The sequence below is a fragment of the Oxyura jamaicensis genome, chromosome 2, assembly GCF_011077185.1.
Source record: "Oxyura jamaicensis isolate SHBP4307 breed ruddy duck chromosome 2, BPBGC_Ojam_1.0, whole genome shotgun sequence".
Classification (NCBI taxonomy): domain Eukaryota; kingdom Metazoa; phylum Chordata; class Aves; order Anseriformes; family Anatidae; genus Oxyura; species Oxyura jamaicensis.
In genome coordinates this window covers 50,023,210-50,039,384 of record NC_048894.1, presented here as the reverse complement: position 1 = coordinate 50,039,384, position 16,175 = coordinate 50,023,210, and the positions used below count along the sequence as shown (strand labels likewise).

The following is a 16,175-nucleotide window of genomic DNA, read 5'->3' as shown; positions in this document are numbered from 1 at the left end:
GGGAAGGGAAGGGAAGGGAAGGGAAGGGAAGGGAAGGGAATTAAATAATACCCTGAAATTCTCTTTTGGACACAGGTTAGAAGACAGTATTCTATCACAACACATTTTTCCCACAAAAGCAGAGTTTTTAGCATGAGTGTCTAGTGCTTTTTGGATAATTAAAAGAGGATAAATATGGCATTATGAAAGAGAATTAATGACAAAACAAGTGACAGCGTTTGTTTTTTAAAGTTGTGCTCTGTATTATCCTTTAAGATGGCATTGTGTTTGATGAATATTCTTTGTGTTCCATGGAAGATGTCGTTGGGACCTTAAAACAACCTGAAAAGTCAAAGATAATGGGAGACGTCTAAAAGTCTACACCCCCCCCCCCCCCCCCCCCCCCCCCCCCCCACCCAGATTAAGGACATAAGAACAGTTTTTACTGCTTTCACCTGTGAGGAAACAAACAAAAGAAAACATAGTTCAGGGGACATTAGGCACCATTATTCATTTTAATTTCCTCCTCATAACTGAATAAATAAAATTAAAACAAAAATCACCGTGAGAAAATGCACATTTTTTTAGTGTTCAGTTATGTGGGAATATCTTTAAATATAGCTTTTAAATCCCAAGGATAGTACATATTGTTGAGGTATTGTGCTGATAACCATTGTAACTTGTAGAAAAAAAAAAAAAAAAAAAAAGGTCTTTAAGAAAAATAGGAAGAAGGGTTTTCTTGGTATACACTGATATGCATTTGTGATTATGTCAGTTTCATTGAGTTATTTGGAAAAAAAAAAAAAAATTCATGGTTGATGTTCCTACTGTTTTAGTAGACTGATGTTTATTTGAACTTATCTTCATTCCTATATATGGATATCAACATAAGAAACTTGAAAAAGGTATCTATGTCTTAAAACTAGTTTTAAACCTCTTTTTAACACTGATATAAACCTATGGATAATCACTCCTAAATTTCAATTGAATTAAATCTTGAGGGTCAACTTAACCCTTCAGGATTTCCTGCAGTAATTTGCAGCCACAAGTCATTAAGAGCTCAACATAGAAATAGTCATATGTGTAAATAGCTTCACAGATCAGTAAACCCAATAATTTCCCTGGGAATATGTGTGCCTCTGATGTTACTCCCATGCATTATTCTAGTATTTTCATTTCTATAGTATATGGTTATATACATGCATGAATCTTGAGTTAACATCTCTGGCATAATTTGTTGTTTGTATACATTTCAATTATAATAAGCTGAATTTAAAATGTAACCCTCGGAGAATTTCTGTTGTTCAGAAATTAAATTTAGATGGTATGTGTGGTTTCTACATTTTATCCCTTGTTGTTAGAATTGTGGATTGCCTTTGAAATAATATCATGAAGGTAAACTGTATTGTACAGATGACTTGCCAAGTCTCTCTCTCTCTCTCTTTTTTTTTTTTTTTTTTTTTTTTTGATTATTTATTAAAAATTTAGACTTTTTTTTGTAGCACAAAAAAAAAAAAAAAAAAAAAAAAAAGAGAGAGAGAGAGAGATAAAAGAGAGAGAGATCATTACATTGCTAATTAAGTGCCTGATTCCAAATGACATATACAGTCAGTAAAATCTCCCCCTTTTAAAACCTTCCTTTGGCTTTAAAATCACCATTAAAATTCTTTGTTTGCTCCAGTGGTTGGATATAGTCCTAGACTCTAGATACAAGTCATGAATAGCAAGTTAGATTTTTATTCTGTATATCTCTATATCTCCGTTGTGTTTGGTGACAAATGCTCCCAGTAATGAATTGCTTTGACCTTCATACCATTTAGACTCCATGTCACAAGGTCTTATCTTATATTTAGTGCCATCTATGGAAGCTTGAATATCATTTTTAAAGGAAACAGAATTGAGCCTATATTTCATTCATGTGGACCTTTCCTTGCCATTACTCCTATTACTAAGCCATCTTAAATGAACAGAAGTAAATAAACCAGCATAGATTTAAATGTGTCCTATTTGGGTATTGAATAAGTAATCAGAAAACTGGACACTTTGAATGCTGAAAACCTGGAATAGCTAGAATTTAATACATTTGTAATAAAGCTCTTACTAATTGATATCAGTTTCTTTCATTTTGAAAGAACACTCTTGTTCTCTATTCATTTTTGTACAAAATCAGAGATTAGCTATGTAACTTTTTATTGGATGAAAGACAATAGTTGCTCAGGTCTTACAAACATGTACTAATTAACAAAATATTAGTGAGATAAGAATATATTGTTCTTATTAGCAACTGAATAAAAGAGAATTGCCAATTGCCTGTATTGTGGTCTGAACATTCAGAGTAGCAACTGCATTCTGAAGGCATTGTCTGTGCCAGGACACTTGACAATGAAGGTGTAGCTTTGAATGTGCTCATGGGGTTCAGCATCCTTCTGTCTCTATGACAGCTGTGATGACTCAGAATATTAACCAGAACAGCTCTAAATACCCCTTTAGCTAAACAGCTGCGAACCAGATAGCTTTTCAGTTGTTTATAATATTTTTTTTCCTTTCTCTTCTGTGCTTCTTTATGAAATTAAAAACTTGCATTTGTAGTAGAACAAGCAACAATAAAGCCAGTGCATGCAAGTTTTAAACAGTTGTTTTAGCACTGTAATTTTTAAACAGTTAATGAAAGTAATTGTTTTAGATCTAGTCATGTAAGTGTAAAATTATGACTGTCTGCCCTATTAATCAAGTTGCTTTTGAATTCTAAAGAGATTCTGAGGTACGAGTTTACTCAGTGAGACATAATCGTTTTCCCAGCTCAATACAGAGTAGTCCCATTATTCATGTTTTCTTCTGAATAAGAACTCTCACTGTAATTCTAAGCACTTGTGATAATTACAAAGGATTTTTTTTTCTCCTTTAAAATGCTTCCCAGCCCCCAGCCCCCTTGACATTTTAAGAGAAAGTGGAATATTATGATCATGCTAAATTATAGTCAGTGCACTTCTATTTTGCTTGGCAAATTTTACCCGTTTGATTTCTTTATTGTCATGTTGTACATCTGTGTGTTGTTAAACTGATGTTGCATATGTCCCAAGTTTTGTTCATTTCAGAGTTTATGAAAGTTGGCAGTTATGACTTGTCTAACAAGGAATTTGTTTGTGGCACAGGTGATTTTATATACATTAACAATGGGCTCAGTCTATACTTATCTAGATAAAGTCTGAGGCAATCAGTGATTGAAAACATGAATAGATAAAAGACAACAATATGAGTATATATGTATGATTTTTTTTCCCTTTTACTTCCCTCATATAGTTGGTTGAAATGAGCCCTTTGTTGCGGTTGGTATTATCTAATCTCACATTTATTTACATAGTAGGTATTTACTACTATGTAAATTTTATGTATAGGTATATTTATGTGGTAGTAAATAGCTATTATGGTTGTGCTTATTTTTTTATGGTAATGTGAGGCTTAAGTCCTCAAATTCATCTCCTCTTCCTCCCACCTGGCTTAGCAGGAGCAATGTAGCAGGCTTGTCTAGTGGGAAGCCAAACCCCTGAGAAGCTGATTTGAATTTAAGCTCCTCTTTGCTGGAGCTGAATGGTGAACTCAAGGCTGAGTGTGTTTATTGCTTACAAAGATGGTATATAGATACGGCCAATGGTTTCAGTTGCTATTTGGCTTCTTCCTTGGTGTATGACTGTAAGTCTTTTTTATATATTATTATTATTATTATTATTATTATTATTATTATTTTCAGAAGTAGTAATTTTGTTCGTATTTCCAGTTTTCTGATGTTTAACATCAGTGTTTCAAAATGAAAACTTGGAGAACTGAGAGTGTGACTAAATACAACGTGAATGGAGATGCTTTGGGTTCAGGACAGCAGACAGCTTAATTCAGCAAGTGCCTGTTTATAGGTTGAAGGTTTCTAAACATCTGCAACCATGACATCACTTGGGAGGAATGTGAAGAGTAGGTGAATAAGATCCTGAGTGGATGTCTTGCATTTCCTATTGGGACTACTGACTAAAATGTATTGGTTCCTCAGTTAGTACTTTAAAAGTAGTGGGACTTTGGAAATGCTTCTTCCCCAGACAATCAGTACAGAAATAGGAATAGCTGGATCTGTCCCTAAAATGTCATAAATGCCATGTTGTTTTTGTTGTTGTTGTTGTTTGTTGGTTTTTGTTTGTTTGTGTGTTTTCTGTCTGCAGACTATTTGTGAAATCAATGACTATGTGAGCCAGGTTACATTTCTTTTACTTTAGGGTAATCTAGTGTGATAGGAGAAAAATCTGCTTTTTGATGTCCCACCTCTTTTATTTCTCTCTATTTTTTTGTTTGTTTGTTTGTTTGTGGGGGTGGTAATGGGGTGGGGTGTAGACAGAAATGGAAGCAAGATATCCTGCCATGAATTACTAACCGGAGACTGAGATTCAAAAGGAGAAGCTATTGCTAAAGGTGTAAGCCATCCTAGCTATTTTTCATTCATTGATACCACTTGGTGTTATGTGGGTTTGGATTTAATAATATTTTTATTTGTATCTGCATGATATAGTTATCACTGAAATGCTACTGGGTAAAGAGATCAGACAGAAAACTGTATTCTTGTCATACAAGTAATAAACACCAACATAAATGATACTGACAGTTGCAGCCAGAATTCACGCAAACATTCCTGAAAGTTACTGATGATCCTGACACTGCACAATGTGACTTTTCATGAAGTTTGCAATGAAAAGGGGCAAAGCAACAAGAACACCATGATGAATGATGAATGATTTTAGTAAGCGATGAAGCCAGGAGTACTTAGCAATTGCTATCATGTATTAGGCGGCACTTCAAAACCTTGAGATAGTTGTCAATTTTGTGTGAATCTCTGCGGAGGCAATGCAGCAGGTTGTAAAAGGCAAAGAGTCTAGAGTCCTCATCGGCAAGTTGCAAAGATGGAAGGCCTTCCCACTGAGAATAAACTTCATTTCCAATGTCGCCAGAATGAACCTAAAGGCACAAAATGATACCCCAGTAGATAATAATGAATCTGACTGGATGTAGGACTGAGATTTAATACTGGCCTTGAGGAATGCTAGACAGTAGTGTACAGCTCATAAAGTCTTTTCTGTTATGGTTTGCATTATTCTGTACAATGTTGTATATCCTCATGCAGATTTTGAGTGAATTTCCATGAGATTTTCCAGTTTATTTCCCTAAATTATATAAGAAGCTCAGCTATCAGTGTTCTAAGAGATCTAATGCGTTAACCAATGTCTGGTGGAATCTGACTTTGCAGAGAAGTCAAGCCTTCCTTTATGCATGGACTCATCAGTGGCATCTCCTCCTTTTGGTTTCCTCCACCTTAAAGTCATAAGCACTTGTTTTCAGAACTTGTTTCTCTAGCTTTGTCTCAGCCCATCTCTTAGGTTGTCTCTCTGATAACAGGAAGCCTCAAGAACATGCTACGTAGCAAATCTTTCAACAATACATCTTCAGATGTATTGTACCTCATATTTCATTAAAAAAAAAAAAAAAAAAGTGTGAGTGATATGCTGACCTCTAATGTTAGAAAACTACATGTAGGAACTTGTGTAATGACTTAGTGTCTGAGGTGAAGATTGGTTTACATCACCTCATTTGAAAGAAGCAATCATTCATTTTCTCACATCACAGAAATCTACCTTTCATAGTAGGAAAGAAATCTGTGCCTACTGGTACTTGTGAATCTTTCTTATTTCCCATCAGTTATACTTCATGAAAGCACACATCTATGGAGCCTCTCTTACTTAGTTTATGCAACTGGTAAAAAAGAAAAATAGACCTGCAGTCACTCGAAAACATGGTTTGACACTAATGAATTTGCCAACCTCATCTTCAACTCCATTCTGTAAATAACGTGAATGAGAAGGTGGTGACAGGGTAACTGCAGCGGCACCTGACTTCTACTGTTATCTTGGTTCCCACCTGAATAAGGGATAGAGATGTATTTGATTACACTGATAAATGCACTGATAAATGCACTGAGGGCCTGGATGGGATAAGGTTTCTGAGTAAGTAGTCACCAAACTGAAAGAGAGAGACCATGAGTAATCAATTGGAATGTGGTGGATACAGAGGTGGTGATACTGTTAATGCTGTTCAACTGTTCCTAGCCTAAGCAAAACCAGTAAAGTCAGAATCTCTTATTAACATGTTGCTCACTGACAGAATGATATAGAGGGACTGCCAGAGGCCCCTTTAAAAATAAACAAGCTAGAGCTGATTTTATTCAGTAAAGCTTTCAATCAATTACTGATATCAAGGGGTATTTGGGTATGGGTTTTGTCAAACAACAGCTTTCCTGTCTAACCCTCCAAGTGTAGGGGGAACTGTGTCTGAGCCACAGTTTTGAAGCCACACTTTGTTGTGTGCCACATCTTTGCGATAGGCCAGACTTCAAGAACAGTTTTAAACGCATTATCAATTTCTGAAAGCTATATACAATACCTGTATGTATACAAACATGTATAAATAAGCTTATATGTACATATAAATATGTGGATGTGGAAAAACAGAAAAAGACTACAAAAAATTGCAAATTCAAATGCTTAAAGATAAAATGAAGATTTCCAGTGCTGATGATTACATTTTCCCTTGAAGCAGGTTTGGGAATATGCTGGATTATGTTAGACAAATCACATCACATTGTCTCTTTAGAAATCACAAGATAGCAGAAAGAATTATTACTGAATCTGAGAACTTTTCAGCTATCTTGTATCTCCCTTTTTCCTCAGAATTCAGTTTCTATTCTTATTTGCTACTGTATGTGGCTTCTTTACATCAATATGCTGGAAGGACTGGAAGGACCTAATACTTACCCGCCCAACTATTTTCTCCATTCCTTCTAGAAGCCGCTTGTTTTGTTCCTCAATCTCTACAGCCTTCCAGAGGATGGTGTCTGGAGCTTCTTTGATTCTTTGTACCTCAGAAGCCAGATGGATCAGGGGATCATTCCAGGAGCGCAGCACTCCCAGTACTAAATTCAGTAGGTCTTCATGCTGGTCATCCACATTAAGAAAAGGCAGTTAAAATAACAAGACTATATGCCGGCAGTGTTAGGAGGCATTTAGAGCAATGTCCATAGATGCACAGATCTAGGAATTTATTTCAGGACCTAGCACTGGCAGTGCTCTATAGCCCCATCTTAGATACTGCTGTGCAATTTCTGATATTTTATATCATGTTTTGCAATAATACCACAATTAGTGTATTTTAATGGAAAACATCTTTAAACCCTCTCCAAATTACAAACTAGTAGGAACAACTGTGCTTCATCTCTGTGGAAAACAAACAAACAAACAAAAAAAAAAAAAACAAAACAACAACAACAAAAAAAAACTCTTTATCTGATTCTAATGAACATTTAAAAACCCATTTATTTATTTATTTATTTTTAAATAAGTTTAGTATGGCATGGAAGATGCAAATTATGGTAAACCACTAAATAGCTTTTATTACCTCAGCATAACCCATCTGTCCTCCTCTTTGAACTATGGTACTTACATCATTAGCTCTCTGCTTTTAAAAATTATTCTTTCTTCTGAGCAAGTAACAACTCATAAAGCTTATGGTTATGGTAGTGCTCAACCATTTCTTCTTTTCTAGATACCCTGTATCTGAACACAACCAGACTTTACATATCCAGATGGTGACACTGGCATTGCAATGCTATTACTGTTGTGAAACTGCTTAAGATTTCTCCCTGGCACACACATATTCACACACCTGTGCTTACTTTTTTCTACAGAGTATTTTCAAATTCAGTGAGCTAGGCTGAAGAAGACTGTCTTCATCTTCGTTTAAGTTTATCATTATTAAATTGATGTATTTATCAGGTTTCTTTTTGCAAGTAGTTTGCAGTATTTTACACTAGGGTCTTTGGATATGGGCAATAATGTGACCACTTTTGCCTCTTGGTAAGGAAGGGTAAGGATAGCTGTTTAACATTTGTTAAGTAACATCAATGTCTTCACTTCCTGGGAAAATATTTACCTCTGCCTACTATATAACCAATGAATTTTATGTTTGTTAATAACTGTCTATAAGGTGTTCAAAAATAATGCTCAAAGGATGCAGTATTCAGAGTACTGTACAAATATAATAACTGGATTTGCTCCATGAAAGTGAGTTATATTGTAATTGGAAACAGGATGCAATGACTGAATGGAACATATAGGAAAAGAAAAGGAAAATAAGTGTTCCTGGATTTGTATATTCCGTATAGTCTGTAGCTTAGTATCTGCAAATGTCCTTTCTTCTTCCTGGCTTTTTTATACTGAATGGGCTGATTTCCCTCTGTCTGCTGCCTCTCTATTGCTTTCCCATCCTTTTTTTTTTTTTTTTTTTTTTTCCCCTCTTCTTTATCTCACACTGAATGACACTAGAAATGCAACTTACGTGAATCTGCTGAGCTTGCTCCTTGTCTTCAGGAGTGGTTAAGGAGGAAGTGTGGCAGCCATTAACAGCTTTTGTAATGAAACCCCGACCCTGAGCATAGCGTTCATCCTACAGATCAGCAAGGGGAGGCATTATTGATATTAAGTAAGAAGAGCTGCAATTCAAACACTATATTAAGTAATTGTTCCATTGTTTTTATCACTGTTTTTATGCTGTAAATGTCAAAGGCTTCTGGTATTTGGAGTGAAAGTGGCAACCAACTTGAGACACATAGATAAAGATCTTGTCCCATAAATAAAGAATAATGGGAAAATACTATTTTTTAATAGAAGCATTGGGGATCTTAGCAATGGTCAGCACTATAAACAGATTTGGTCACCATTGGGACTATCACTGCCTGTGCAGCAGTTATATTTGTTTACTTATTGAAGGTCTTCATATGTTAACATATGTTTGTGCTTAAAAAAATACTGAATTGGATTTTTATGTGTTCTCTCTCTCAGGAAAAGACAAAGTACTTACAAATTCATTGAACATTTCTGAAGAGAGGAAGTGGATGTAGTGTGAGAGTTTAACCGCACGGTCAAAAAGTTCCCCAAGGGAAACTTGGCAGTTGGCAGATCCATTTGGGCAAATAGGCAAGGAGGTCACTCCTTCCTTTGTCAGGAGCATGTTGGACACCAGAAGGACCACGAGCAACAAACCTGTTCAAGTTTAGAACAAACCAAGATGGAAATATTAACCCACATGTGCATTTAGAAGTAGCTATCAGAGATGGATGTAACCAATCAGGATGCAGGATAATGTCGGCTGTGCTCACAGTATCTCCTGCTGACTCTTGAAAATGAATAGAGGAGAGAAGCACGGTCATTCAATTATCCTTCCTCCCCTCGTTCATCCTGGATATACAGCAAAACACCCTACAGAGATTGAGCAGACACAGTAACCTGTGTTACAGTACACTGTATTCAAAAGTCTCTCCCTATTGTGCCTGACTGTATTATATAGTGATAAATGGAAGAAAGAAACTCAAACTTCTTCACTGTGTAAATATAGATACATAATTATATTTGCACAGATATATAAGTTTGGAAAATAGTTTACTTGATTTTATTTATTTATTTATTTATTTTTCTCCTCCCACAAGTCCTTTTCTTCTTTGCTAACATTTGGAGTTTAAATTACTTTTGTGGAAAGGTGGTTAGGTCACTCTTTTAAGGTTCTGATTGTCCTGGGAGTTCCTTCAGAAGATTTAGCAGCTGTGCTGTTTTGCTATTTAGAGTTTAACCCTACTGTTAAGAAAACAGGGAATATACAGCATTTCTGAAGAACTTCTACACTGATACAGAAAACTTCTTGGTATTGAAAAGATGAAACCTTATTTGTTTAAAAGCTTTAATATTGGCAGGGTCAAATGTTCTATTCAGCAAAATAAAATATGCACAGAAAAACAATGGAAAGCTTTAAAAGCAAATATTTGGTAAACAAATGTAATTATTCAAAGGATGCTATTCTGAGCTCTGAAGGTTTTAGTTCTGGAAATTGGTCTGTTACTTGCATTGGTTCACTAGAATCACCATTGATGCAAAATTAAAATAAACTCCATATATCACCAGAGCTCTCCTGAATGTTATCATGTGACAGGTTTCCTTCTAGCTCTCAGTTCAAGAAAGGTGACCCATATGTACAATGTTAAAGTAAACCATCATCCGCCCCCATGAACAATGTCCTGAAGTTAGAACAGTGTTCCAGGCAATAATTCTATGAATAAGATTTGTTGGCTTAGAAACTTGAGAGTAGTTATGAAACCATTTACTTCAGAATTACTAGATTGCTTCTGGACTCTGATGATAATGACCTTAAGTCATTGCCTTCTGAGTAGTGTTGTGATTAGCAAAGCAGTCTGGATCTGGTCTTTTTTTGTGCAGGTGTCATAACCTGCAAGCCAATTTTCAATGACACTGCTCAGTGCAAAGGTAATCTTAAGAGATGACAGACTGAGTAAAAAAGGGATCAAACTGCCTGCTAATTCCAAGACTTGAACACTAAACATTTGAAGTGGAGACAAGTTTCACCATTACTGGAAAATTGGATGTCTTGGAAGACCTCAGTTGTTACCTGTCAGTTACTTCCAAATTAATTCTAAAGTAAAAAACAAACAAACAAAAAGCACATAAAAGTTATTGGCAAGTGAATGGCTAAAGATTTACCTTTCAATGAAGCCCCCTTGGTGCTCATGGCAGAGATCCTGTAGGATGACTTGCTTTACCAGAAAGTCTCAATACTTGCTCTTATTTTCTGCCCATACCAGATTTATATACACCATCCGGGGTCCATTTTGCATACATTCAACAGGTCATGGAGTTTACCTCGATAATTACAAACATCAAATTGCCTTTCTTCCACATTCATATTCAGGTTTTTTTTTAATTATTATTATTATTTGTAACTGTGAGAGGGAATTCCATTAACAATTTCAGTTGTGGGATCCTGAGTAGGGTTTGATGAAGAGAATGCCAAAATTTTGCTCTGAAAATGCCACTGTTCCTAGAAAGCTCTAGTTGTCAATTCTGAGACAGGTATTTTCAATGTCTATAGCCCATTGTTCTCCCTTCCCACAGCTGTATTTTCATCCTTCCTTGTCTCTTCAGCTTTCCAATGTTCAGCCTTCCAAAGTTAAAATTCTGGCTATCTGGGGAAGGGGAACAATACAATGTCCACAGTAAAAGAAAAAGCATAAATTGTCTAGAGAAGGATATTGGGGGCTTCTGGAAAGACAGGTCATTATATGTAAAGTTATAGATACCCATCCTGGTTATACAGCTTCATACAGTTAAGAAAGAGATTACATAGTCATGATATAATTGGTCCTCAGGATGAGGTATGTTTTGAGAAACAGGTGCAGTTCTTATATTAAAAAAGTAATAATGTATAACAACGAAGAGGAATTGCATGTTTACTGTTTCATCATAAAGTTTAATGATTAAATCAGCATTATTTAAAGAACAAAAACAAATCAGAAACCATAAGATTATTTTCTATACATGAAAACTCTTTGCGTAAAAGATGTGCATTGTCTACCATACTCAAAACACATGCTGTCGTAATCAGTGGGATTTGTTTCCACATCTGATGTGTCTGTGGTAATCTACAAACTAGCCTTAACAGGTTGGCCCTGTTTTCTTGTTGTGTGAGGCTCATCTGTATGAATATGTTAGCAAATGTGTAATCTCTCATCTGTTTCTCAGATCCATTTACCCATGAAAAGACCTTCTAAATTAGATGATTATAATGAATAAGCTATACAACATTAATGAATTTTCTTGCCTTTTGACAACTTGTTCTGTACTTGTGGAACAGGTATTTATGTAATCCCAAATCCTTCATTATTTTATAACTACGGACATGGTTTTTGAAGCAGTGATAAACAAAGGAGAAGAAAGGTAGAGCATATAGAGGGTAAACCATGGAAGGCATTCCTTGGGAAACGATAAAGGAAGATGCTTAATCAGTAAACCGTCAGCAAGTAGCCTACATCTACTAAGATCTAGGATGATTGCTAGAACAGTTTGTTCTGCTCAGAGTCTGGATCTGTTTTGTAAACTACTGAGTAAATGAAGTAGCTTCCTGCATCTGAAAATAGTGAAAATCTCATGAAAGCAATAAAGTTAGAAAAAGGCCACAGCCAAAACTCTAGAATGGATGGTAGAAAAACAGCTGTCTTCTAAAACACAGGTTTAAGCTCTTGATTTAATTCATCTTCTTACCCAATGATATTACAGATGGGCCTGAAAAATTCTTGTGCCTTATAATGCTGGAAGAATCCTATGAATAAAAGGAATGAACATTTCTAAACCCACCATTTGCTCTTTCATTTACTCATTTGCTCTTTCATTTCATTTTTTTTGGTATTTTGAGGAGTTAGTAGGTGATGCCAAAATGAGTTATAGACTTAATATCAGGTAGCAAAGAAAAGAACTCACAAAGGCAGCAGGTAAACTCTACCATTTTTGGAGAGAGAAGCTTTTCTCAGGCCTAACAACATCAACTAAAGTCAGGATCTTCACATGACTTCTGTTCTAGAAAAGCCTGTCTCTTGCTTTATAGAGGAAGACAAGCACCTTAAATACAGATTGTGGAGTGGTTTATATTAAACCATTGAATGATGTTTTAATTAAATCATTCTACCACGTAATAATATACGTTGCTTTTCTCACGCCTTTCATCCTGAAATCCTGAAATACTTTACAAACATGAATAGATTAAAATTCTCATTAAGATAGGAAGAAGGAGGGAAGAAACTCTCTGTAAAGTAGGTAAATATAAAGTAAACTTCTTTTATCAGCTGTGAGAACTGATGTAGAAGTTGCTTATTCATATTTGCACAAGAAGTGGAAAAAATTCTTGATTCCCAGACCTATGCTTTAAATAAAGATCCTTTCTATTACTGTCAAGAAAAAGTGGGAAAAAAAAAAAAAGGAAAAAAATAAAGATGAGAGAAGAGAATAGAAGAGGAAAAGAAGGAAAAGATATAATAACCAAAAATAAATAGGTCAAAATAATAATTTTATTGTATCGATTAGGAATTGAGTTCTGTTTAAAAATTGAGAAAAACTTAAAAGTATCTGAGAATGCTCTCCTCTTCCTTTTGAAACTGGCCTTTTTATATCCCCCAAAAGACTAATCTAGACAATTCCTCTCTTAATGTTCCTTGCAAATTGGTAAAGGTAGCTGATCCTAGCCCTTAATAGCATCCTAATTCTGACAGCACTGCAAATAATTGGAGGAATCAGGGTTGAGAGGAATGCTACTAGAACAACTTAAGGTACTACAAAATGGCTGTGATAAGCTGTAAGTTTCCATGTTCTGTATTTCACTTTTGCCTTAAGAATTGAATTGATATTTTCTAAATTATCACACTTTTAACCTTCAATAACTTTTCTGGAAACAAAATTATCAGGCTGTTACCAACGAGTGTAAACAATATGCCAAAAGAAGGGCTTGGTATATGCAGGCTTATATATATTCATAGCTTTTGGATCATTACTAGAGCTTCATAGACTTTACATGTGACAGATCAGAATTACAGATAACAGCATTCAGTGATCATTTCTCAATAATCTTGTCTATCTGCCTCATATCATGTGGCAGACCATAAGTTAGACTTGCATTTTTATTAAGAACTATTGATTAGTATTGAAATATTCCCATCCTATTGAGATATATAATTTAAAGTTTTTGAGGTATGCAAATTGTTATGGCTGATTGATATCTATCACAGAGGAACTACTATTTTAATTTTCCAGTGTACTAATTCCTTGCAGAATAGTTCTTTTTAAAAAGGGGAATTGAAAAATGGGCAATATAACCTCATTTTTTCTTTTACTGAGCTGGATGTATATTTAATGTAGACATTTGAAACTCAAATTTTAGGTTATGTTTTTAAAAGATGATTTCTGTGTTTCGTATGTAGGTGACTGAGCATGCAAAACTCAGTGTGCATGTAAAATCCCTATATGTGATCTGAATGTTTGATTCTTCTGATAGACTGTGAAAGAAAAGTTTTCTGTGTTCCTAATTTGCTTTTGTGAATCGGAGTCAAAGTAACAAATACATATATATAGTCTTCCTGTTATAAAATAGTTTACAAAGTTAACCATTCAACTTAATTTAATGGTTGTCTTTGGAAATAAACAAAACTGTTTGATCAGGATCAAAAAAAAAAAAAATCCTCAGAGCACTTTAATGTTTCAGATGTGGAAAATACATTCTGAGGAAGATCATCATATCATCAACAGTATTTTTTTTCAATCTAGATGGTTTCAATTTTTTTTTTTTTTTCTATTTAATTCTTACAATATCCATGAACATTCAAGTGATTTTCAAGGATTCTGTAAAACAAGTGCTTTTCTTCTCCCTCTTCTTCATTTAGGGAACAGGAGAATTTATACAACATTCTCTCCAAATGGTTGTCTCAGCAGAAACAGCAAAATGGGGATTGGATGTTTTCTTACTGTGATCTCCGCATGAAGGGTGGTAAAAATAGATAAGAACATAAGGGAAGATGTTTCCATGTGAAGAAATAAAAAAGGTGAAAATATCTGGGAAATTTTCAGTTGACTTTTAATTTAAGTTCCAGTGTGGTTTCATACAATTTCAGAAGTAGACATAATATAAAATGGCAGGATGTGTTTCAGAAATTATTTTTGTCATTTAGGATGACATACCCGAGTGCACCATGAGCCCTGTACTCGGCTCTGGTGAGGCCGCACCTCGAGTACTGTGTTCAGTTTTGGGCCCCTCGCTACAAGAAGGACATCGAGGTGCTTGAGCGGGTCCAAAGAAGGGTGACGAAGCTGGTGAGGGGCCTAGAGAACAAGTCCTACGAGGAGCGGCTGAAGGAGCTGGGCTTATTCAGCCTGGAGAAGAGGAGGCTCAGGGGCGACCTTATCGCTCTCTACAGATACCTTAAAGGAGGCTGTAGAGAGGTGGGGGTTGGCCTGTTCTCCCACGTGCCTGGTGACAGGACGAGGAGGAATGGGCTAAAGTTGCGCCAGGGGAGTTTTAGGTTAGATGTTAGGAAGAGCTTCTTTACTGAAAGGGTTGTGAGGCATTGGAACAGGCTGCCCAGGGAGGTGGTGGAGTCACCATCCCTGGAAGTCTTCAAAAGACGTTTAGATGAAGAGCTTAGGGATATGGTTTAGTGGGGACTGTTAGTGTTAGGTTAGAGGTTGGACTCGATGATCTTGAGGTCTCTTCCAACCTAGAAATTCTGTGATTCTGTGATTCTATGAAATATGAAATATGAATCCCAAGTAGAATTCCAGGTAATGTTCACCAAAGAAATGGGGGAATTTGCAAAGAGCAAAGTAGATGTTAGCTTGTGCATATTGGTCCTAATACTTGAAGCTGTTTGAAGCATTTAGATCTGTCTTCACCAAGGCCATATCTGTATATTATCAAATAACTGATCATTGAATCATAGAATGGTTTGGGTTGGAAGGGACCTTAAAGATCATCTAGTTCCAACCCCTATGCCATGGGCAGGGACACTTCCCACTAGACCAGGTTGCCCAAAAATCCCATCCAACCTGGCCCTAAACACTTCCAAAGATGGGGCAATCTCTTCCAGTGCCTCACTATCCTAAGTCTACCCTTGTATAGTTTAAGGCCATCCCTGCTTGTCCTCTCACTCCACTCCCTGACAAAAAAATCCCCCTCCAGCTTTCCTGCAGGCTTTCTTTAGGTATTGGAAAGTTGTTATAAAGTCTCTCCAGAGCCTTCTCTTCACCAGGCTGAACAACACCATCTCCCTCAGCCTGTCTTCAGAGGAGAGGTGCTCCAGCCCCTTGATCATCTTTGTGGCCCTTCTCTGGACTTGCTCTAACAGGTCCATGTCTCTCTTGTGCTGAGATCCTCAGAGCTGGCAGTATAAATTTGATCCTGATCACACATAACTGCATTATATCACTTTAGTTGAATTATCTGTTATGTACTCTGTAATGGTACTTACACTGGCTTGATACCTGATATCAGATTTAATTGGTTGGTGGAGGATGGATGATAGTGAACTGACATCTGTTAGGACAAAGATATCCTGCAAACTTTTTGTATAAACGTGAAGTGGCAGAGTGAGCCTGTGCCGGTTCAGCATTTCATATCATGAGGCTGCAATAGTATTTCTCCTATTGCTAAAATACAATTTCCATTTTTCAGAGCTAGAAAAATAGTGATTTTAAGACAAATTTGGTTTTGTTAAAAACAAATAAAGGGAA

The 16,175-nt window shown here is 36.0% G+C and overlaps 1 protein-coding gene across 1 annotated transcript; it reads right to left on the bottom strand.

Annotated features, from left to right (window-relative positions):
- Positions 1–4,603: 4,603 nt before the first annotated feature.
- PRL (prolactin) lies at positions 4,604–10,742 on the bottom strand. The gene is made up of 5 exons (XM_035316557.1): positions 10,611–10,742; positions 8,923–9,104; positions 8,401–8,508; positions 6,822–7,001; positions 4,604–4,971 (listed from the first exon to the last, which is right to left on the bottom strand). The coding sequence occupies exons 1-5, from the start codon at positions 10,636–10,638 to the stop codon at positions 4,780–4,782; spliced, it is 690 nt and encodes a 229-aa protein (XP_035172448.1). The 5' UTR covers positions 10,639–10,742; the 3' UTR covers positions 4,604–4,779.
- Between the last annotated feature and the right edge of the window lie 5,433 nt (positions 10,743–16,175).

Coding starts and splice junctions, on each gene's coding strand:
- PRL (XM_035316557.1), bottom strand. CDS start 10,638: ATGAGCACCAAGGGGGCTTCATTGAAAG. Junction 9,105..10,610: donor CAAGGGGGCTTCATTGAAAG/GTAAATCTTTAG, acceptor AAACTTGAACAG/GTTTGTTGCTCGTGGTCCTT. Junction 4,972..6,821: donor TGGAGAAAATAGTTGGGCGG/GTAAGTATTAGG, acceptor TTGTGCCTTTAG/GTTCATTCTGGCGACATTGG.